The 22,364-nt window shown below is 48.8% G+C and overlaps 1 protein-coding gene across 4 annotated transcripts in view; it reads left to right on the forward strand.

Annotated features, from left to right (window-relative positions):
- The window catches only part of Tbc1d22a (TBC1 domain family member 22A), a 352,090-nt gene that overhangs the window by 239,079 nt on the left and 90,647 nt on the right, over nucleotides 1-22,364 (forward strand). For all 4 annotated transcript variants that reach the window (XM_020175415.2, XM_074084724.1, XM_074084723.1 and 1 more), the window contains one exon: nucleotides 427-554. In XM_020175415.2, the coding sequence (XP_020031004.2) occupies nucleotides 427-554 (128 nt within the window). The remainder of the gene's footprint in view (nucleotides 1-426; nucleotides 555-22,364) is intronic.

Consider the following 22,364-nt stretch of genomic DNA (forward strand, 5'->3'; position numbering starts at 1 on the left):
TGGGGATGAGATCTCTGGGAGCTGTCCAGCTTATCTCTTGCCTTTTCTTTGAGGCCCCTCACCCTAAACACCAACCTGAGTCTGTTGGGCCTATCCTGGGGCAGGAAATAGCACCTGCTCTGCAGCCACACAGATGTGCACTTGAATCTGGGATCCCTATTATGCCCCTGGATGGTGGGGTGTGAAGTACCCTTTATGTGTACATGCATCATCCATGGTGGCGGGTGCTTTTGTCATCATCATCACCATCACCGTCATCAATTGTTTCCTTAAGGAAGAGAAAAATGTAAAGTCTTTCCTTAGTAGAGTTAGTTCTTTGCTCCTTGGGGGTCAGGGGAGAGGGGAGTGTTCTTGATGATAGAATGGCACAGGTCCTGAAATGGCGCCCATCAGGCTCTCTTGACAGCCTATGTTTGTTTGGTGCAGAGCAAGTCCACCGGCACCTGGAGCTGCATGAGGTGCGGTATCTGCAGTTTGCCTTCCGCTGGATGAACAACCTGCTGATGAGGGAGGTGCCCCTTCGCTGTACCATCCGCCTGTGGGACACTTACCAGGTGAGCTCTCCCTTGCACCCTCCTGTGTGGGGCCTCTCCCTGTCACATTCAGCTCCAGCTCCTCATGGTGTCCTCTCAGTTGAAACGTGATCTTTTAAAAGTCCATGTCGGTTTTCTTGGTATCTGACTAATGTAGAACAAGGAAAGGGACTTTGTATTATTCTGTTGTCACTGGATTTCACCCTGACTGGTTGGTAATGGCAATTTACATTTTGAGCAGAGGAGTGTGGTGGATAATGCTGTAATTCCACTGTAAGTCTGAGCTACTTCTGCCAAAAACTTCACACTCAAGACTCACACTTTGTCTATGTTTTGAGTTACTTATACTAAAGATTTTAAAAATCACAGACAGATTCAGTGCAATATGAAATTTTCTACTCTTCACCAATTTTGTTGAAATTCATGTGTTCGGGAGATTGAGTTTTCTGGAACAAGCTGCTTTTGTTCCCTCAAGTGTCCATTACTTCTTCTCGCACCTTTTCATTTTGGTTGGAAGGCCTGTGAAGCTGTGCACTCTGTGGAGTTTTGGTGGCGGCTTTCATCAGTGCAAATAGTAAGCACTGTAATGTGGTCCCAAAAGCAGATCTGCAGAGCACCAAGGCCAGCAGCAACTGGCTGGTTTCCAATCTACACTTGAAAAGGTAGGCTTTTTATGCTGCAAGTGTAGCCCTTCCTGGACTGTGTGCTTGAGATTTGCAAAGTGGGCACTGCCTTGGAAGGTTGGAAGTGGGGCTCCATGCGGTACTCATGAGTCCCAGGTACTGGGGTGGGCTCAACATTGAGAGCTAATTCATGGTGTTCATGAAGATGGTGATAGGAGATGGGGTCCTCCCTAGAGCAGGCAGCGAGGGCCTTCTCCCATGGGACATTGGTCAAGATGCTGTGTCCTTCCCACAGGACAGGGTGCTGCTTGGCCTTCATGCCCACCATCCCTTATCCTGAGTTGTTTTCATGTTAGTCATCTTGAACAACAGCATAACACTTTGTTCCTGATGTCACTGTGGTTGTGTGCCCCACAGATACTGAGTCAAAACTGTCCTTTTTATTCTTTCCATCACCCATATTTCATGGTTGTATTGTGAAGTCTATGTTGTGACTTTTTCAGCTAGTACAGGCTGATGTTGTTCACTACAGAAAGTGTTACTGGTTTTGTGAGGTTTTGCCTTTTTAAGTTCTTGGCACCTACAGAATCTCCGGCAATAGCTGGGACATAAAGGTTTACCTGGGGCTGTTTGGTTAAAGTAGCTGTCAGTCTAGTGCCATTGATCAGCTCTCTGTAAGATCATAGGAAACAAAACTTAATATCCTGTAAATTGCAAATGCTCTCCATTTCTGTGATTGGTTAGGCTACTCAAGACCCAGGCCCTTCTCATTAAACACATAGTTTCTTGTAATACTGCCCCATTATGAATAAATTAGGTATTAAGTCAGTTGCACTTTGAGGAGCCAGGAGATGGATTGACTTGTCCATGTCCTGAGTCACTTCCCTAAAATTCCTAATAGATATTAAAACTTTGAGCACAATTATGGCCTCATCATTGAGTTAATTTTCCTGAAATTAAATTTTGTCATGAATTGATTCATTTGTACCATGAACTCATTCTTGAACCTATAATACCCTGGTCATAAACCTTTTCGTATCTTAAAAATTGGGAGTATTTTTATTTTGCAAGGCCAAGTAGCCATGAAATTGTATTGCATCTGTGGCAATGAAAATACACAGTAATCATAGGCTAGCAGTTGGCTAATTACTGTCTTCTAAACTGGGGTGTTTATTAGCTGGGCCCTTCGGTTTCATTAACTCTTTAACTCCTTGTAGGGTAGCTTGGGATATGTTTGTGTAGACGGCTGGTAATAAGCAATTGTCCAGTTTCAAGCCATGGACTAGACAGTGGTCCAGAAATGGATGAGGTACATGGTTATTAGTGTGGAAACAGCATTGGGGGAGCACGGTCCCTGCTCTCCTGGGCTTTGCACAATCTATCACAGAAGCTGGTACTGGGTGTGGAAGGTCCTGGTGAACCAGGTAGTCTCAATTCGAAGAACTTCAGCTTGGGAGAGCCACTTTTGGGGTCCTTTATAAAACTTGCTTTGCTGGAGGCATTCCCCCCTTCAGGCCATTCCTAAATCTATCATTCTCGCCAATTCAGCTAGGTTCTCTTGGTTTATTTCTTTTTTTCCTGGTCCTTACCCTCCTGCCCCATTGGCCCATTCTCTAATGTGACACATGACCTAACACAGACATGAAGGGTGATGGGCATGAGGGCAGCATTTTTAGGGAGTGAAGAACAGGTCCATGCTCAACAGTCACAAGATGCCCAGTGATGCTTCAAGTTGAACAGTGTGGGCATACTGTGCTTGGTTGGTTGTAGGCTGAGCCACACTTGCTCCTTGTGGGACTGAGAACACAGGGCCTGGTGCTTGTAGCCTTGTGACCCAGGAGGAACATTGCTGTCCTGTGGTAGTAATGAGCTCAGGTAGCTCGGGGCTTGGCAAGGGCTCCCTCAGTTAAACTCTGTTGTTTCCCCTCTTTTCTCACTGTGGCCCAGCTCCTTTGTGCTGCCTCAGAGCTGCTCACTATTTTTTCCTCCCTATGTGGGACGACCACCTGAGAAGGAGGATGGCCTGGGGCAGGCTGATGTGGCTGCCATCTGGGCTCTGGTTGAGCAGAACCTCCTTTTGAGAGCTGCTATTTGCTATGGTTCAAAGCATATGCAAGGGGAAGAAGCCCCAACAGCCTCTCAGCCTTCCAGTGTGTCCCCTTTTCCCAGCCTGGCTCCTCCAGCAGTGTCCCAAGGCCACAAATGTGACCTTTGTGGTTTAGTCTCAGGCCAGGCAGCAGCCAGGAAAGAGGTGTCTTCGTAAGTGGTGGCTATAAAGAGGCAGGTCTGACCATCACTGTCCTCACTGGAGAGTGTGTGAGAAGGATTCTGGCATTGTGAGTTCCCGCCATGATGGAGGCACATTCATATATGTGGTACGTGGTGACTCAGAACTGACCATGGATGAGAAGCTGGCACGTGTCTTCTTGTTCTGTAGTTAGTTCAGAAAGAAACCTAGTTTTTTAAAGGTCAGGAATAGGGTAGTAAAACAAGAACAACCCCTTTAGCTGCCATGTGAAATGCAGGCCAGTACAGGCCAGGCCCAGAAAAAAAACCTAACTAGGGTGATGCCTCTCTTAGTGTCTGGTCACCAACCTTATTTTTCCCTTGTTAAGATATTCAGTTCCAGAAATCTGAGTTGAGGCTCTGCTGCAATGAGTTAGGACTGGAGTTCGTGAGAAGCAAGTCAGAGCTGTCCCATCCCCACAGCGCTTGCCTTCTTATAGAAGAGAGGTGGATGTGTGCTGAAGGGACCTATGGCAAGCGTGGCTTGGTGCAGGTAGCAACAGATGCTGCAGAGAAAGTGCAGTAGGGAGCAAGGCATTGCCTGTGAGTGGGAGTGAGAGGAAAGTGCTGCTTTGCAGTTAGTCCTGGGGTGGATGGGAGAGGGAGGTTCAGAGCAGGCACACTGCTGAACTGCTCTTGCAGCCATCCTGGCAGTGGGATGAGGTGGTGGGAGGTATGGACATGCAGTTGCACCCAGGGATAGAGGGTGGGGTGCTGGCATTGAGATGGGAAGTGGGGCAACCTCTTTGTGGATGTTGGAGCTGTGCTGATTTGGGTATGGGTGAGCTGTGAATATCCAGGGAAATAAAGCAGTGGAAGGTGGGAGCAAGTGTCAAGGATGGGCATGTTCCTGGTAAGGACTGCGTTGTGTTAGAACAATTCATGTGATAGCATTGAAGTTGGAGATATCACTATGAACGAGTTTCCCTTGCTGCAGATCCAGATGGGCACGTGCGGAGGTGCTGGCGGGGTGCTGGCACACATGGGACAGTGTTCATGTGTATTTCCTGCCCCATCAGCTGAGGGGATATGGCTGGGCAACTAAACCCAGTAGCACCCAGCACACTCATACCCAGGTCTGGGTTTCTGATGCTGTTCTCCAGTAAAAGGAGCTCAGGCTCCCTGGGACCAATCCTGGATCCAGAGCTGTGGGACCAGAGCTCAGAGGCACTCAGGCAACCACAAGATAAGGCCTCTCATGGACCCAGGGGTCAGAGTGGAAAAATGGAGAGATAAAATAAATAAGGTGGAATTTCACTGTAACCACGAATCCACACTGATGGAAATTAGTGGTTGGATAAATTGGTAAATAGCAGAGAAGAGGCAAATTGCATTTGCAGAAAAAGTCCAAATTATTTGTGTGGACATCTCTCTCTGTGCATAATGACTTCCTCCCAGAGAAGACAGTATGGAGAGGAGGGAGAGCAACGTTGCAGTGAGGCAACTGACACACACCTCAGCCAGGTGACCAAGGTCAGCACCAATAGTGATAAGTCACATTGACAGTAGGTGCCCTGATAGTTTCTCTCTGTGGCTTTCCTTCCCAAACCTGACTCAGCCTTAGAAAAAGATCAGCCATATCCCCACAGTTGTTTAGGACATGCCTGACCAGCAGTTCATGTTGTGAAGCTCATACCAAAATGTGAGGAACTGTTGCAGCTCAAGGGCTAGATGTCATATAGGGCCTCATGGGGAGAGGGCGCTAGGGCAAGCCAAGGGGACCCACACAAAGCATGGGCTCAACTTAACAATAAAGTGTTAGTAGGGCTCATTTAACGCGTTTGTTGATGTGGTGTACTAGTGTGAAAAGTTAACATCCAGGAAACTCAGTGCCTCCTGTGTGGCCCTTGATCTTGACAGGCCAAATGCACTCTCTATGCCTACCCTACCCCATCCTTACTGTATCATGCCCTCTCCCTCAGCTTCCTGGCTGGGCTGCTATAGTTCTGTACACTCTGCTCTGGCAGGCCACACTGGTGGGCATGGGCTCCACTAATGCTTTTAAATAAAAAAGGTTTTGGCAGTGGTCAAGGTGGTAAGTTGGGCACCTTCCCAGAAATTATTTGGAATATGGTGTCCAACCTGTCAGTATCCGGCCATGAAATTGCATTTAATTGTAGTTGGAAATGCAAGTCAGTTCTACTAACATTTTTCTAAACTCAAAGGAGGCATGCCCTGCCATTGACACATGTCCATGAGTCTGTCCATCCGACTCCACCATCACTTACCTGCAGTATGAGCTCTTGCTCTATGGAGGACCTGGGACCCCATTGTGATGTCTGAGAAAGCATCCCCACCCTCGGGAGCTTACAGCTGGCCAGGGAGGGGGCATGTGACTGACAGTCACAGCTGTGTGTGATGCAGATGACCAGGTAGGTGCTGGTGGCTTGAACATGGCACCTCACCTACCCAGGATATTGAGGAGAAGACAAGGTAGCTGAGTCTTGTAGTGTGCTGAATTTCAGCAGAAGGAGGAGCAGCAAAGGGGACTCTGAGGGCAAGCTCCAGAGAACAGAGCCTTGTGCCCAGGACATGCAGGCATAGAGGAGGAGGTCCCAACAGGTGACTGGGGTGGTTCACAGACAATGAGGAATACATTGCAAGCTGCTCAGTAGCAACAGACACAACCTGTTCTGAGTAAGGCGTGACTGGGTGTAGGTGCAGTGGGGCAGTTTGGGGCCTACGCAGAGGATAGGCTCCAAGTGCCTGCTGGATCTTCTTACATGCTGCACCTGTGCAACAGCAATTGGGGTTCTCCCGGACCTTCTGGCACCACAGCACTGATTCTGTGAATCATGTGGCATTGAAACTGATGGATTGGGTTAATCTAATAAACCCAGAGAAGCAGTTCTCCTTACAATGTACTTTTTCATAAGCCCATTAAGATTTGAGGGCATAAGCTCTTCATGCCTGCCCGCCTACAGGAAGCAGGCATACATCACTGTCAGCTGGCAAGGATTTGAAAATGAGAATATTCAGCAAGACTTGGCTCAGAGCTGATAAGTTTGCAGGGAGGAGTCGGAAGAGGGTGTATCCACTTCTTGAGAGCGGCAATAGAGTTGGTGTCGTGGGGATTTAGTGGTGGAGCATCCTCATGACTCTAAGCTGTGCTTTCTTCACATTTTAGTCACGTTGGGTTTGATCAGAGCTTGTTCGGGGTTTGGGGACTATGGAGGACGTGGTTTCTTTCTTTGGCTGCTCTGGTTCACTCTTGCAGGTTGAGCCAAGGGTATGCAGGCCCAGAGGTCTGGTCTGGGTGTGCCCTGGGAAAGAGTGACTGTCCATGTAGGGGCTGGAACCCTGTCACCTACCACACAGTTCAGACATGTCTCTTGAGCTTACTTTTCAGGTGAAGTTCAAAGTCATCTTTAGAGCAAGAAAAGGGATTTGCTTAACATTTTAGTCATCTTTCCATTGCTATAATAGGTACCTGAAGTTACCAACTTACTTTGAGGAGGGGTTCATTCTGGCTCACACTTTTGGAGGTTTCAGATCCTGAAAGGTCAGTTGACCTTGTTGCTTTTGAGCCTATAGTGAGGCAGTATAGCATGGTGGGAGCATATGGCAGAGCAGAATTCCTTACTTCATGGCTGAGTAGCAAAATAGAGTGGAAGAGGAAGTGGCTTCAAAAGCATGTCCCTTCTCCCCGGAAACCTGAAGGCCTCTCTCCAGGCTCCACCTTGTAAAGTTTCCACGTCCTCCCAATAATGCCAGGCTGGGGACAAAGTCTTTAACCACATGGGCCTTTGGTGGGGACATCCAAATCTAAACTGTAGGAATCTCTGATTTTTAGATTTGTAGCAGATAAAAATCTTTATTTCTGAAAGGTTATTTGATGAATGATTATAAGATGTAGCTGCCTAGAACAGGCTGGCAGGGCAGCTCCTTGTTGTGGCCATTCGGATTTTGTGGGATTCAAGAGCTGCTGTCTTGTTCCTGTTCCCAGCTCATCGGGAAAGTCTCATTACAATGGAAGCCTATTGGAGGAGCCAGGCTGAGCTTTGCTTCCCCACCTCCAAGACCAGTTCTCTGTCAGTAGTGTTCACAGGTGTTGTTTGGCATCTTGTAGTCAATAGTAGGTGACCAGTCTAAATAAATTTCTTTGTACTTACTCCAAAGTAGGTAAGAGTTCCTAGCTAATTCTGGAGTTGAATTTAATGGTAATGACATGTTTAAGTGGAGATTAAAGTGTTCTTTTTTATAGTAAAAATATCCACCCAACAAGGCTCCACTGTTAGCAGGTTAGCTTTGTGGTGCATCTTTTCTCCTACTGTGTCCATGGATTGTTTACCATCCCTCAAGGAAGTCCTGCTGTATGCTAGGCCTTGGACCAGGACAGTCAACCAGAATGCTGACACCCCACCACTTGGGGGAACCTGCTGTGGGCCCTGTATTTTAACTTCTGTGGTCTCTCACTGCAGCCACCCATAAGGTGGGTCAGTCCCTGATGCTTGTCCAAGAATTAGTAGATGCTCTGAGAATTGAAATGGGGTTTGGTTTGGGGTCCATGACCCATGCTTTCTCTGGTATCCTGATCATGTACCACCATTCTTGCTGCATCCAACAGCCCACTTGCATAGCTCCCAGTATCTGATTCTCAGAAAAAGATAAAGAAAGTAGGAGTTAGTGGCAAGAACTCTGGGCTGGAGGTCCAAGGTCCTGGAGCAAGGAATCAAGAAGGCAGAAGGCTCATTGTAGGGTCCAGGGAGGAGGAGGCAGCCAGGGCCTCTCAGGTAGACAGGCTGAAAATCCCTGGGTAGAGGACAGTCCAGTGAGTGCATGGAAGACATGAGGTACAGCCCACCTGTGTTTTCAGGTGCATGTGTACACAGGCCTCACCTACAGAGGAGAGTGTCCCCATAAAAGTGCCTTTTCAGGATGACAGCAGGGCTCAAAAGGGTTCTATATATTGTTTTAGCAAGGCCTGGCTCCCGAGAGCCAAGTGAAATCCCTTATGCCCACTGCATGTTATGGTCCAGAAAACCTGCATCTTTAGGTTTAAGAGGGCTTGGGGACCTGTTGCCTTGGTGCTGTAGAAGACAGTGGTGATGTCCCCATAAAGCCGTCCGGTGGCCTGAGCCCTCTGACCTGTCCGAGGCAGCCAGCAGCATATCTGCTGTACTCTTGCTAGGGCATCTGCATGGCTGCTGCTGCCCTGTGGTAGACTTTGACCAGGTGGGTAACCCTGGCAGGCCATGAAATCTCTGGGAGAGGCCCCTGTAGTCCTGCACAGCTTTGAGTGGCTGGTGCAGACCTGAACAGGAGAGGCCAAAGTCACAAGTGAGCAAGGGTACCATAGAGACCAGTGGGGAAGGGCTACATTCACCCTATAAAGAGGGAGCAGGAAGTGAGGCCAGTGGAAGGAAGTGTAGGCACACATGCTGCCTGCACCCGTCAGCTGGATCCCTGATGGCATCGAACTTGGTGGGTTTGGGATCTGTAGTGGAAAGAATAGGTTTGAGATAAAAGTCTCTCTGTGCAGGATTGCAGTTGTCATAGGGCATGGGCCTCTTGAAGACAGTGCCCTGCCTGGTCCAGATTCTAGCTGGGGAGGAGTCTTAAGCAACTAATGCCTGAATTGATAATTCCCAAGGTCCAAGCCGTGGATCCCCCCATACCCTTCCCTCCGCATGGATGGGAGCAGCTGGCTGTGTGGCTGCAGGGGAGGGCACTGGTTCTTTGAGAAGAGTGGAAGGTGAGAGAAGCAGAGGCTCTACCCAGTATCACATGGAGTTTGTTTCCTGTGTCCCATTTTTTCTGAGCTCTAAGATAATGTATTCATGAATATTTTATCTATAATTGACCTTAAGGAACTTGTCTAACTTCTTTAGGCCTCTAGACAAAAGGTTAAAGAAGCCAGGGCTGTCAAGGAGGGTCCCCAGCAGAGAGCTTGATTTCATGAGTCATGTGAAGATGTGTGTTCCTCTTGATCTTATCTCAACCTCAGTTTAGGGGAACACATGGAGGAAGGTCAGAGGCAGATCCCTCTGCAGGGAGCTGCTCCCTTTATTAGGGCTAGCCTTGCCTCCTGGCTAAGAATGCACAGCCTGGAAAGATTTACAAGGTTAGAAGAGATGAATATACAAAGGCTACTAATTAAGGCTACATATTAAGTAAGAACTATACACTTTTGGAACACTATTGAATTCTGTCTTTGTGTCCAGTGAGTTAACTCACAGTCCTGAAGAATCCAGCCAGTCGATGACCTGAATAGAATGGCATGGTAAGGCTCTGAGGGACGGACATAGAAGTACCTGCCTTCTAGAAACCACTGCACAGCACCTACTGTGGGCCAGAATGAATGACAAGATGGGCAGGGCAGGACAGGGCAGGGCAGGGGGATACAAGATGGAGCCACTGTGTATTGGAGATCAGAGAGGAAGGGCCAACAGCTTCATAGGACTTTAAGATTGATTGTGCAAGATGCTTCTTTGAAGGTCTAGGAAGTCTGTAGATACGTGTGTGTGTGTGTGTGTGTGTGTGTGTGATCTTCAGAGCCTAGTGCTCTCACCCATATGGGGCTGTGCATTTCCTCTGGGTCATGCTGTTCTCCTCCAGCTCATCTTCTCTGGGCTGAGCTGCTCTCACTCTTGCTCAGCTGCCCCCAGGAGGACTTCTCCATACACAGACTTAACCTCAGCCTGGGCCCTGGGGCTTCATCTTTCCACCTTTGCCTCCTCCCTAGACCATTAGTGTTTGACTTCCTCTTGGTAAATTGGCTAAAAGCTAAAGCAAGGGCCTTTCTACCTGTTCCTTAGGTTCATGGGTCAATTGCTTCTACTCAGAGGACTACATAACAATGAGAAACGACTGAAGCAGGGTCCCAGCTAAGGTGTGCTCCCCAGCTGCTCTAAGCACCCCAGTTCTGCAGTCATCAATGCATATGTGTTTCCCCCAGACACCCAGATCCCTGCATGCAGCTGGGGGAAGGAGCCCAGGGTAGGCATGTATTGCAGTGGTGCCTTTGGATCTGTTTCATTTCGTGAGGTGGTCTTAGGATCTAAGTGACCTCAGTAGGTGCCACTCACCTCTGACCAAGGTCAGCCTCAGCCCCGATTTGACCTTCCTGATGTCAGACCCCCATACCGAGAACAGACACTAAATCAGTGCCACTAAATCAGTGCCTCATCCCTGCAGGACTCTAGCTGCATCCTGCTGATTGTCTTGGGGTCTTGGTTTAAATCCTTAAGGTTTCGTGACCCTGACCAGCTGGGCCTCTGGCTGGGTCTTCCTGTGCCTGTGCCCTGCATGCTAGGCTGGCCCTTTCTTTGACAGGGTGCCTCATGGACACGTCCCTTTCTGTTATTTCATTTTGGCACCTTCACTGTATCCCTCCTGCTGTCTGCAGCATCATGTCCACCCTTGTTTTGGGGCCATGGCTGTTTCCTGTGTGTCCCTGAAGCCCAGTTCTGACCTGGCACCATGGAGCTCCTTAGACTCTTCTTGTCCCTTGGTGCTCAGCTCACCAACAGGGTCTGGTCTGACCATTGTCTGTTCTGCCATGGGGTGGATGGAGGCATATTTGTTCCTGATGACAGAGAGGCCTGTTCCAAGACCACTGACTGGAATCATTGTCCAGCCTCATTTCCCTCCTGTGAGGTAGGGTATGGGAATGTGCCACCCCAGCTGCTCTGTCTTCTGGAGACCATGTTTTTGTGCAGGGCCAGTCAGCTTAGACTGGTTCCTGGGGGATGCCCAGCAGGTGCTGTGTCAGGACTGACACGTCAGGAGCTCAGGTGGAGTCCATTGCCCTCTCAGGTGGGGCTGTTGGGGATCAGAAGAGTGGGAAGGCTGAGCACTGGATGACAGTAAGGAGGAAGGCCTCTGTGTAAGGGGAAGATGGAGGATGGATGGAGTAAATTCCTGGTGTGTCATCAAGCTCATATTTGCTAAGGTACACGTTCACTAATTCTGCTGAATCAGCTGACCGCATAACTGCATGCTGACATTTGCCTGGTTGGCATTTCCACACATTACCTTATGTGCTTGCATTAATCTTCCAGCAACTCTAAGAGGTCCGTCCTGGGCTGTCAAGAGAAATGGAGGACATGAGAATGCTGCGCCCGTGAAGCTTTGGCCATGAGGCGAGTACTTCTCCATGTTAGGCCCAGACTTGTCCCTGATCATCTGGCTTACAAATGCTAAGACTTGGTGTGTGCTGCCTGAGTAGCAGTCAATGCTACAGAACCTGTAGGTAACAGCTGGTTCCCAGGAAAAGCACATCCTGAGCTGAGAGAAAAGGAGCAAAATGTAGATAGGAGCTGGATCCTGGGCTGCAACAAATTTAGGAAAAGGTTGACGCGTTAGTGGGAACACATGGCCGATGAGCACAGCGCCTCACCTGCATGTTAGCGTCAAGTGGGTCACCACTCATGTACATTCGCAAAGCTGACCATGACACCTGTGGACTGGCTTTCCCCTCTTCAGCACCACTCAAAGCAGAGGATGCCGGTTTTGTGTGTTTGCTCCTCTCATCATCTGTGCATTGCCCAACCTGTCTCCCACTCTCCTGGTGTTTTCCTGGCATTATTTATCCTCCACAGATCTGCCTCTTAGCATCTGCTCCTTGTGGCCTTCTACATGCTCATCTGCTGGCGTAGCCATATGCTTTCCAGCCACAGCTCATTGCTATTCTAGCTGTGTGGCTCCACTTCCTTTGCAGGCCCATTGAATCGTGGACATTCATTTCCCTTCATCGAGGTGATAACAGAAGAAAGGTGTTTTGCTGCTGAATGAAGTCAAGAAGTAGGCCTGCAGCAGACAACTGGGAGATTGCTGATGAGCACTGTGCAGGGCTGGAGGATCACCAAGGCACACAGGAACAACGTGCGAGGGCAGCGGCCCATGCAGTTCACTATCTCCTCTGCTCTCCCCATCACCTTGTATGAGAAGTCTGCAGTGTTGGACACAGCTCTCAGGGTTGGGGACACTTCTCTCTGGTGTCCCTATATTCTTACCCTCAAAACACAGCAGTGGCTCCCAGCCGCCCAGTGTCCTGACTTCCCCTGAGCAGCCTGAGGGCTGTGAGTAGGTGACCTGAGCAGATAGTAAGAGGATTGCAAAGGGCACTGTAGGAGCTGGGTATGGCGCTGTGCAGTGCTGCAGGACAGCAGTGGCAACAGGTGACAGGGCTGTTGCAGTGTGTACTACTGGCTGACCCATGTGCCCTACGTGGGCTCTGCTCACTCCACTTCTCCTTCCCCTCCTCTGGACTTTGTCTTTGTCTGCATGTGTGAGCTCCCAGGGAGGGAGAGGGATTAGGGGAGTTTCCTGGTGGCCAGCCCAGAGCTGCTGCATGGAGCTGGTGATTGTACCAGCTCTTCTACAAACTTGAACTGGGTGGACAGAGGATGGGTGGATAGGGGAAAACTAGCCCCAGTAGTGACTACAGCAATACATAGATCCTTTGTCCAAACAGTGTCAAAGACTATGTTGTGAACTTTGTGGCTGGTGTGTAGCTCAGTGGTGGAGTGCTTGCCTCACATGCTCAAGGAACTTGAGCTCAGAATAAACACCCCTGATGGGTAGAGTTACCTTATCAACATTCTGCAAAGATCTGTAGCACAAAGGCTGGGAGTAGGGGTCACAGAGAAGTGAAGGGAAGCTTGGGAGTGTGGGAGGCAGAGGGACTGCCAGGAAAAAGAGGGTGGGCCAGGATTTCAGGTGGCAGGGGAGAGAGGCCCTGGACAGGTGGGCCTGGGAAAGGCTGTTTAGAAGTTCAACCTCAGGAATGATGGAGGGGGTGAATTTATCTAAGATATATTGTAAGCACTTTTGTAAATGTTCATAAGGTACCTCCAGTACAACAATATGATAATAAAAAATTTAAAAAAGTTCAGCCTTGGGATCAGGTAGTCTGAGGTACATTGGGCAGTGACCTCTCCCAGCATAGGTGTCACTCAGTCCACATAGTGTGGACTCAGCCATAGCTGAATCTGAGTTCTCGGGCACTGGGCATGAGTGAGGGTGGTCCCTTAGAGCATCTCCTTGCTGAGCTGCATGAGAAAAAAGCCATGGCCCAGAGAGAGTAGGCTTCTGTCACAAGGTGAGCAGAGTCTCTGGTAAGGTGAGGCGTCCTCCCCTCCCCCTTGTCAGGTGAACAGGGCCTGCCCTCATGGCTGAGCTTCTTTGCTGGCTCACGCCTTGCTTTCCTGTGCATGCATATGGGGATGTGACTAATAGGGCTCCACTTGAAGAGTCTGGTCAGGTTTCTTGAAGAGAACACTTGTGGCTGTGAGGCTGGGTGAGGAATAGGTGGTCTACACTGACTACACTGGCAGTAGTGTGGACCGATCCCTTCCCTCAGTATTTCCAGGTACCCCTAGGCCTCCTTTGTTCAACAGCTCTTCTTGCCTCTAGAGAGATCTGTCCTAGCTGAGTGCTGCCAGTGACAGTTCCAGTGGGTTTAGAGGCACCAGGCTGCCTGTGGGCTGGGCTGACAGCTGAACTGACTTTGCAGAAGGGGCCTGTTTGTTTTCAGCAAATGGAGCACCACCCTTCCTGATCCAGAGACCCAAGATAAAGAACCACCATTTCATTCCCATGCCATCCATCATGAGGTCCTCTCTGTCAAATCCCTTCACTCAGCAGCCACTCCTGCCTGTCCATAGCGGCTCCCTTCTCTCCTTATTGACCTTCTTGCTGCCTCCCAATTCCTGTAGCTGTCTGGTCCTTAATGACAAGGACTTGGCCCTGCTTCATTTGAGGGCACCCTCCAGGTCTTTCTCTGTCCCTCTCAAGGATGGCCAGAATCTTTCTTGGGACCATGGGCCCTGCCTCTTGTTCAGTCCCACACTGCTATTCCTTCCTCACTCCTTGACCACCAATCCTGTCACTATGCATGCTGTTCCCTGGGTATCATGGTTTGAAAAGGAGCTGTCTCCCACAAGCTCATGTGTTAAAATCTATGTTCGTAGCTTGTGCCTTTATTTTGAGAAGTTCTGGAGGCTTTAGGAGGTGGGACCTAGCTGGAGGAAGTAGGTCACTGAGGTCCTTGGGAGTATCTTGTTTCTTCCTGTCTACCATGATGTGAACTGTTCTGCTCTGCCAAGCCCTCCCCACTATTATGGATTAGTGTCCCTGAAACCATAAGCTAAATAAATTTTTCCTCCCTTAAGTTATATCAATGAAAGCCTAATACACTGGGCCTGCAGGTTTCTTGCAGCCCACCCAGTTATCTCCTCATCTCTCAGACCATAGACTTCACCTGTCGGCAGTGTAGTGCATACCATGGATGGTATTGCCCCACCTGTGTCTACCTGAGTGAGAAAATGTGCATATATCTGATAAGGGCTGTTCACGAATGTCTCTCCTCTTGCTGGATAGACCAGTCTGTGGTGCAGAACCTTCCATGGGGCTCCCCTTCTGCTCCCCATATAGGTGTGTGTGTAGGATAGAAGATAGGCTTCACCAGAAATGGCTTGCAGAAGGGGCTCTATGGTCCTTTGGCAGCTGATGTTGACCTTCTGCTGGGGGCTGCCTCCAGGAATTCAGAGGCTGGGTGTCTGAGTTCTTCACCAAGAACAAAATCCTGTGGGGGCCACTTTCTTACTGGAGCAATGGGAGCTATCTGAATGGCACCTGCTGCACATAGGGCCCACTGGGTTCAGGGCCTCTTGGAGACTTCTCAGAACACAGCCCTGAGTTACAGGCTGGGTGTCCCTGTCTAGAGACCACGCTAGGCTTTCTATACCGTTTCCTCTGTCCTCCTTGTAACAGCCATGGGTGATGGGAAATTTTAGAGCCATCTTCCAAGGCTCTGCCCCATTAGGTGCTGTCCAAAGCTGTGGAGACAGGTGGAGGCAAATCTGGGGACAGACTTTGGCTGTGGGTGCCTGCACTTGGACTTTGTACTGTGGGTCTGGACTGCACCATTTGTACACATGTGGGTGTGCACATACCTGACACACTGAGCCATCTCTTTCTGCTGTGGAAGAGCCAGTGGAGAGAGAGCAGTAAGAAACAGAAGCTGAAGAAAGCAAAGAATTTCACAGGAAAATTCTCTCCCAACATGCATCACACTTCACATTGAGGCACTGTCACTCTGTATTCACTCTCTATTGGAATCAGTAGAGATTTTGCTTAATTCAGGGATCTGATAGCAACATGTTTTAATGAATCACAAATTTGTTGAACTCTTGCTGCCCACAGTGTAGGAACCAAAAGTGTCTTTTCCATTGTCGGCACATTTCTACACAAGCTCTGGCAGGACCCCTGCATGCCTCCATGTCTGAGGGCCCTCACTGCAGAGCTGGCACATGGGTTTATTAGATTTGAAGACAAGTTTGCAGGAGGACTGCCATGGCTCACAGAAGTGTGTGTTTCCCATCCTGCAGATGGGTGTTGTGCTATGTGTTTTGTTAGTGATGAGCCAGGTGGAGCCATCTCTTCCTCCTGAATAAGGCTCTGGGGAGCATCGTGGAGCTGCCTTACCTCCCAGGGGTCTCAAGAGAAACTGAGTTTTCCGAGTGGTACTCTGGGGACCTGGGATTCTAAAGAAAGAGCCCCATGTGGTCAAGTCTGTGGTAGCTTGTGCTGTGGTTGTTAGTACATGTTTTATACAGTTGTCGGCTCTTATCTTTAAAGCCAGGATGTCAGAAGCCAGTTTCCCCACATCTCCAGCCAGTGGAGCAGCCCTCAGTTAAGCTTTTGTAGCCACTGTCAAGGGTTTCTGACATTCTCTTTTTGGGAAAATTTACTGATGGTTCAGCAGGCAAGTAATTGCCAAATAATATAACAGGGAAGTGCTATCAAGGAGGGGAAGTGATCCAGTGGGAAGTCAGCTCAGCTCTCTAGCCTCTGGAAGATTTTGCTGTAAAGTGCAGCTCATGCAGCTTGCTTTTCCTTTGGCGTCAACCTCTCAGATTTCCCTGTCTGAGCAGAAGGGGGGGGCGGGGGCAGGCTTCCATTTACATTTCACTGTCAGAGGCCTTGTCTTCTCTCACTCCAAAATATGTCTGTGACCCCCAGAGTGACATTCATGATCAGTCTTGGGTATGTGAGCTTTGAGGCTACACTGTCTTCCCCACGGTCCCAAGCTGGAATATCATCCTGCATGAAGGTGCTCCAAAGCCGTTTTCTTGGGGACAGAGGAATGAAGGACCCAAGTGGCTCTCTCTCAGATGTTTCAGATCCACAGGGCCCCTTCTTCCCCCTTGTCCCAGCTCTCTTCTGCCTTGCTCCTGCTCTCTCAGTTAGGTGTTCCTGGAGTCCCTTGAGACTCTGTCCTGTTTGCTGTAGGTGCAGGGCACTCCACGAGGTGCTCTGTATGCTTGGGCTCTTAAGAAACTCACTGAGACGTGGACTGGGCCAATCCCTCATGGCAGCCTTTCTGCAAATATCAATGGCTTTGGTTTTTGGACTTTGTTTTGTCTTTTCTAGAATTTTGCACAAATTGATTCCTACTATATGTTCTCTGTTTTTTGTCTGGGTTTTTTCACTTTTTATACTTGAAATTTGTCCATGATTTTACAGTAGTTTCTGCTTTTATTGCATAGTGGTACTTCATAGTGAAGGATTCTTCCTCAAAATCTTTAGGCCATTTCATCACTACCTCAAGGTCACACAGTGTGACAAGGTCCCTTTTTGTCCCTCATAGGGAATTTGCACTATTATTCCTAAACTTGGTGCTCACTCTTTGGTCTCTGCCCCAACAGCCCCCACATCTCCTGACGGTCAGCTGGAGGTGCATATCCTTGGGCTCCTCCACGCTGCTGAGGTAGAAACTCTGAGCTGGCCCTGTGGTATTTTTAATAATAGGGCTCTGGGAAATTGGGATGACCACTCAGGCTGAGAACCATCCTGAGGGATGTCCTGCTCCTCTTCTGTCAGAATCAGCCACATGACCACCTGGGTACAGCTTGGATGGTGCTTCTTTTGTCCTGACAGAATTTCACGTTTCTTTCTGTTTTATTCCCAGGCACAGTACATGATGGTTCCCCAACACAAGTGTCATAATGCTTTTTGTTGCTATAGAGATTTAACATGTAGTGATGGATATAGGTCATGGCCTGGTGTGGAGAAGAGGTGAGAAAAATATGGCAGTTCCCATCATTCTTCTGAGGTGGGGTGAGGAGAAGGACTTCAAGATCCCTTGGGGAGTACAGACTTCCTGATTCCTAAATATGGCCTGTCACATGCCCCTCAGTCCATTCCTACTAGGTGGCAGCAACTACCAGGTACCAAGTCCTCCTCACATCCCACCAATCTGATCCTCAACTGTGACTGTGTACTGGAATCCCCAAAGCCAGAGAGCAGGACCTCTGGCTTTGACCTCTCATTTTCAAGTCTTCAGCGAGGGCTGACATCCTCTGCCTCAACTCTCCAGGCCATATCCGCACCCAATCCTGTGGTAGCTTCTGAACCAGGGAATGCTGGCTTTGTCTGTGCTCCCCATCAGTGCTTTGTTCAAGTGGGCATTGTCCCTCGATACTGTTCTGCTCTCCACCCTGCTCCCTGAGCTCACTCTGCTGGTTCTTACCTTCATGCTTTCACCAGCTCAGATCCAGGTGGGTTTAGGCTGTCTTCACAAAAGAAACTGTCCTTATTACCATAATCACAAATGTTGAAATCTTGAAAGATCAAAAATCCCCAAAATACAATTCTGGAAAGCATAATAAAAAAAAGTTTAAAGACTTTTTTTTTATGTTTCAAAAGGTGATTTATTTGAAAAACATAAAAACATGACAGAACAGGTCGTAGGTCACTTTACCTGATAAAACAGGCTGCAGCAACACATGTATTTTCACAGCATAAATTCTCAGGAGTGCTAGTGTCAGTAGTATGGTGTAAAGTTATGAACAGATGAACTGTATTCATAAGGAAATTGTCAGAAAGCAAAATATATGAGCACCTAACACTATGGTTGGTAACTAGGTACACCCATCTTACAATTGTGGACATCTGAAATATCTGACAAATGACCTAAATTTTTTGATGAGATGGGTCAGATCACCACATATGCAGTCACCTAAACAGCTAAAATATCAAAAATGTCATCTTTCACAAATGCAGTTGTACAAGAAGGACATCTTTTCATTTACTGAGGAGCTTTCAACCTCCATGTGCGTTCAGTGCTGACTTGAGTCAGCATTGTCATAGTGCACTGTCAGTCAGTTTTCCATTACTGCAATGAAATACCTGAGGTGATCAATTTAAAAAGAGGAAAAGTTTATTTTGGCTAACGGTTGGTTCCAGTCAATGGTGGTTTGGCCTGTTGCATTTGGGCCTGTGGTGAGGCAGCACATCATAAAAGTAGTGGTTGGTAGAGGAAACTGCTTACTTCCTGGCATCCAGGAAGCAAAAACGAGGAAGAAGAGGGCCACACACCAAATTCTCTAACTTCCCTCCAGTGAGCCCCACCTCCTGAAGGTTCTACTGTCTCCTGATGTTGTCATGCTGGGGAACACAACTTGAACACCTGTGCCTTTTGTAGACACTCAAGACCCAAACTATAGCATGCTCTTTTGTGGAGTCACATTTTATGTAAAAAGTGCATAAAATGAATTAGAACTCTCTAAAAGTGCTTCACATAATTTGCACTTTCAGCCTCAGAAATGATGTTAAGAGGAAGTGTACAGCACAGTGCACTGCAGAAATAATTCTGACGGTAAAGCAGTGTGAAGACTAAGAAAATGCAACACCTGACGTGTACATTGCAGGGAGAGACCCTGGGCAGCTGTGTGGAAATCTGGATTTCAATCATCAGCTATATTCTGATGTCCTGCATCACCAGCTGCCTTTTCTCCTTAGGACATAGATGTTCTCAGGAAAATGCTGACTTTCATTTTGCATGTGGTACTGCTTTTTTAAAAAATCTTCTGTGACTTATTGCCCACAAACATGAGCATCTGTATTAAACGTCCCATTTCCTGTGCTGTGCTTCTGTGTTGTTCGAGTACGCAGCAGTCCACGTGCGCACACTCATACTCAGGCTCTGAATTTGGCAGAAACAATGCAGGTGATCAAACAGCCATCGTGAGTCTCTATCCCACTGTGCACCTCACTGTTTCCACCCAGTTAGTAACTTCCCGGTCTTCTTAAGAGCAACTTAAGAAAGCAGCTTTAATTCACTAAATTCCATTCCTGGAATTCCATCAGCTGGAAGGAATGCCAGTGCAGACAAATGATGCACTTTTAAGCTAAAGTTTTTGTCATTGTCTTATTGCTTGACCAATCCCTTCCCCAGAATTCAGCCTTCTGCCCCTCCCATCTTATCCATAGCATTTTCACCCCAGGGGAATGGCAATTTTCAGCTTTTAGGATTTCAAAATTTAGGATTTTAATCTTTAAAGATTGTGATTTTCAGGCTTTTGGACTTTAGGGATTTTAGTTTTAGGGATTTCAATTTTGGGGGGCTTCAGCATTCAGGATTATGGCTTTTGGGATTGTGTCCACTAATCTAGTTGTGCTGTGTGCCTGGGGCTGTACAGTGGGGCCTGAGCCAGTCTTGCCCTCTGCTTGGAAGAGCTGTACTTGACTCCCAATCTGCCTCTCTGCAATGACACATCTCAGATAGTCCTCAAGGCCTGTCTGGATCAGTCTGTTGTGTAAAATAAGTCACCCCAACCTTAGTGGTTTAAAAAATGGTCATCACTTGGTCATAGTGGTGCAGCCTGAACAAGTTTAGCAAGGATGGTGTGGCCGGGTGGCCTCCCCAGCCAGGAGGGCTCTCTGAAGGTGGCTGGCTTACCCAGCCCACCCAACGTACTGTGCTGTGCCAGGCCCAGCAGGGCTGAGGCTGGAGCTCAGTTCTCTCCACAGGTCGTTTCTGGGCTGCTTGATCTTCCTCATAGTGTGGTGGCTGAGTTCTGAGAACGAGGTGTAGCCATTTGGGTGCATTAATAGCCTTACCTTGTAAGATACCAGATACCTGGTATCGCTTCTAGCATACTGGCCCCCATAGTCAAGAAGGACAGACTCCACCTCTTTATGGGGTTGGGCCAGATTCTGGAAGCTGGCATTAAGGCAAGCGGTTTCCCTCCATAATGCCATTGCTATGCCCCTTGTGGTGGTCCTCCTCTCCACTTGTCCCTGTCCCTACCAGCTCAGGGGTGCAGGGAACATGTGGCACACCAGCAGGACTCAGAGGATACGGGCAGCCCCTCTGCACAGCTCTTGCATCCACACCAGGTCCTGCCACATGGCAGTCACACACTGTTCAGTGTTTCAGCAGATGTCCCCTGTGTGGGAGTAAGGGGTCAGAATCCCCCATAAGGACCCCCCCCCCCAGGCCTGGAACCTACAGCCATACCTCCCCTTGCCAGGCTGAAGCTACCCAAGCAGCTCTCTCAGTTTCCCAGAGTCGGGCTTCTGCAAGTCAGCGCTTTCTTCCCAACAGTGTGAGGGCTTCTTGGTGGAGCATGCCTGATAGATGTGGGCTTCCATAGATGTGGGCTTCCTCCAAAGGGAAGGTCCTCCCTCAGAATTTCCCAGAGGCAGATGCTGCTGCTGCTTGGGCCTTCCTAGGCTGGGCAGTTCTTTGATGGTGATACATCTTGCTGCCCAGGACTCTGTGCAGCCTCCTCAGGCACCCTGCTCTGTGGCATCTGGGCCCTGGGCCTTATGGCTGCTGGGCTGTGCTGGTGCCCTGTACAGGAATGTGGCAGGTGTGTGTGATGTGAGGAGCTGCCGTGCTCCTGAAAGTATCTACAAGAGCTGTGTCCCAGGCCTGCTGTCTGTGGATCCAAGGGATGCGTGGAGATATGCCCTGATATCACTTGATGATCAGGGTGGTGGTTCTCCTCAGCGATTTTCAGGAATCTAAAGTCCGAAGTGAGCAAACCTGTTTCCCCTTCTAGTTGTGAATGTCTTCCAAACAGTCCTGTTTGGCCCAGGGCCACCAACTTGTTTGACTCCATCTTTGTCAGGCATAGCAGCCTGAAGTAGTACTGAAATAGCAGGTCCTTATCCTCCTCACGTCAGGTGCTGGAGCCCACGATAGGTCCCAAGGAGTAGTGGCTGTTAGTGCCCATCTGCATTCAGCCCCTTGGCTTACAGGGTCTGAGCAGTCTGCACAGTAAGCAGGAACTCCAGTCCAAAGAGTGTCTGTCTGCTCCTCGTGGTTAACAAAGCCAGCCACCACACACAAAGACGTATCTAAATATGCATTAAGTTCAAGTTATTAAAGTTTTGCAAGTTTTATTCTTTGAATATTGAAAAATGGGAATACATATGCAAATGCAATTTAATCAGCCCATTCTAACCTCTTCTACATTCAACTATTGAGAGCTTTGTGACTGGAAGGAGGCCACTTTCTGGTGGGGAGGACACCAGAGTAGAAACGAAGTTCCCCCCGCATCCTGCATGTGACCTCCATCCAGCTTTGTCCTTGTCTGAGAGTGGCTCCAGTGGCCACTCTCAGTTTCTAACTGTTCAGCTCACCTGTGTTTGACTTTCACTGGCTTTAGAAGCATCATGACATCTGAAATGATGACAGGCTGGTTGACTCTGGGCCTGGGCTCAGCCTTGACTCTACCAGCTTTATTGCAGATGGGCCCTGACCCCGTGTGTGCCTCAGGATCCTCTATGTATGTTGGTGGGGGGGTGCCTACCTTGCCAGACCCAGCACCATGAACACCGTGTGTCCTCTTTAGGATGGTGTGGCTGAGGTGCCACTGTAGGCACACACGTCTCCCCAGGTCTGTGGCCTTGCTTGTTGAGTTGCCCTCTGCGACCCTTGGCTTCAGCTGTATGATAGCATTCACCACGGACTGTTATTAGGGTTGGCAAGGACCCTCCACAGGTCGTGCAGTCTCTTCCATGAGATGCAGCTAGCAGCTTTGTCTTGGGGCTGGCCCACTCTGGGCTGATGGAGACTGCAAAATTCGCAAATGTGGCTCAGGTGGAAGTGCCTGCTTTGCAAGTGTGAAGCCCTGAGTTCAAATCCCAGTCCCCCCAAAACAGAGAGCAAAAAAGAAAGAAC

This window comes from Castor canadensis, chromosome 8 (genome assembly GCF_047511655.1).
Source record: "Castor canadensis chromosome 8, mCasCan1.hap1v2, whole genome shotgun sequence".
Classification (NCBI taxonomy): Eukaryota; Metazoa; Chordata; class Mammalia; order Rodentia; family Castoridae; genus Castor; species Castor canadensis.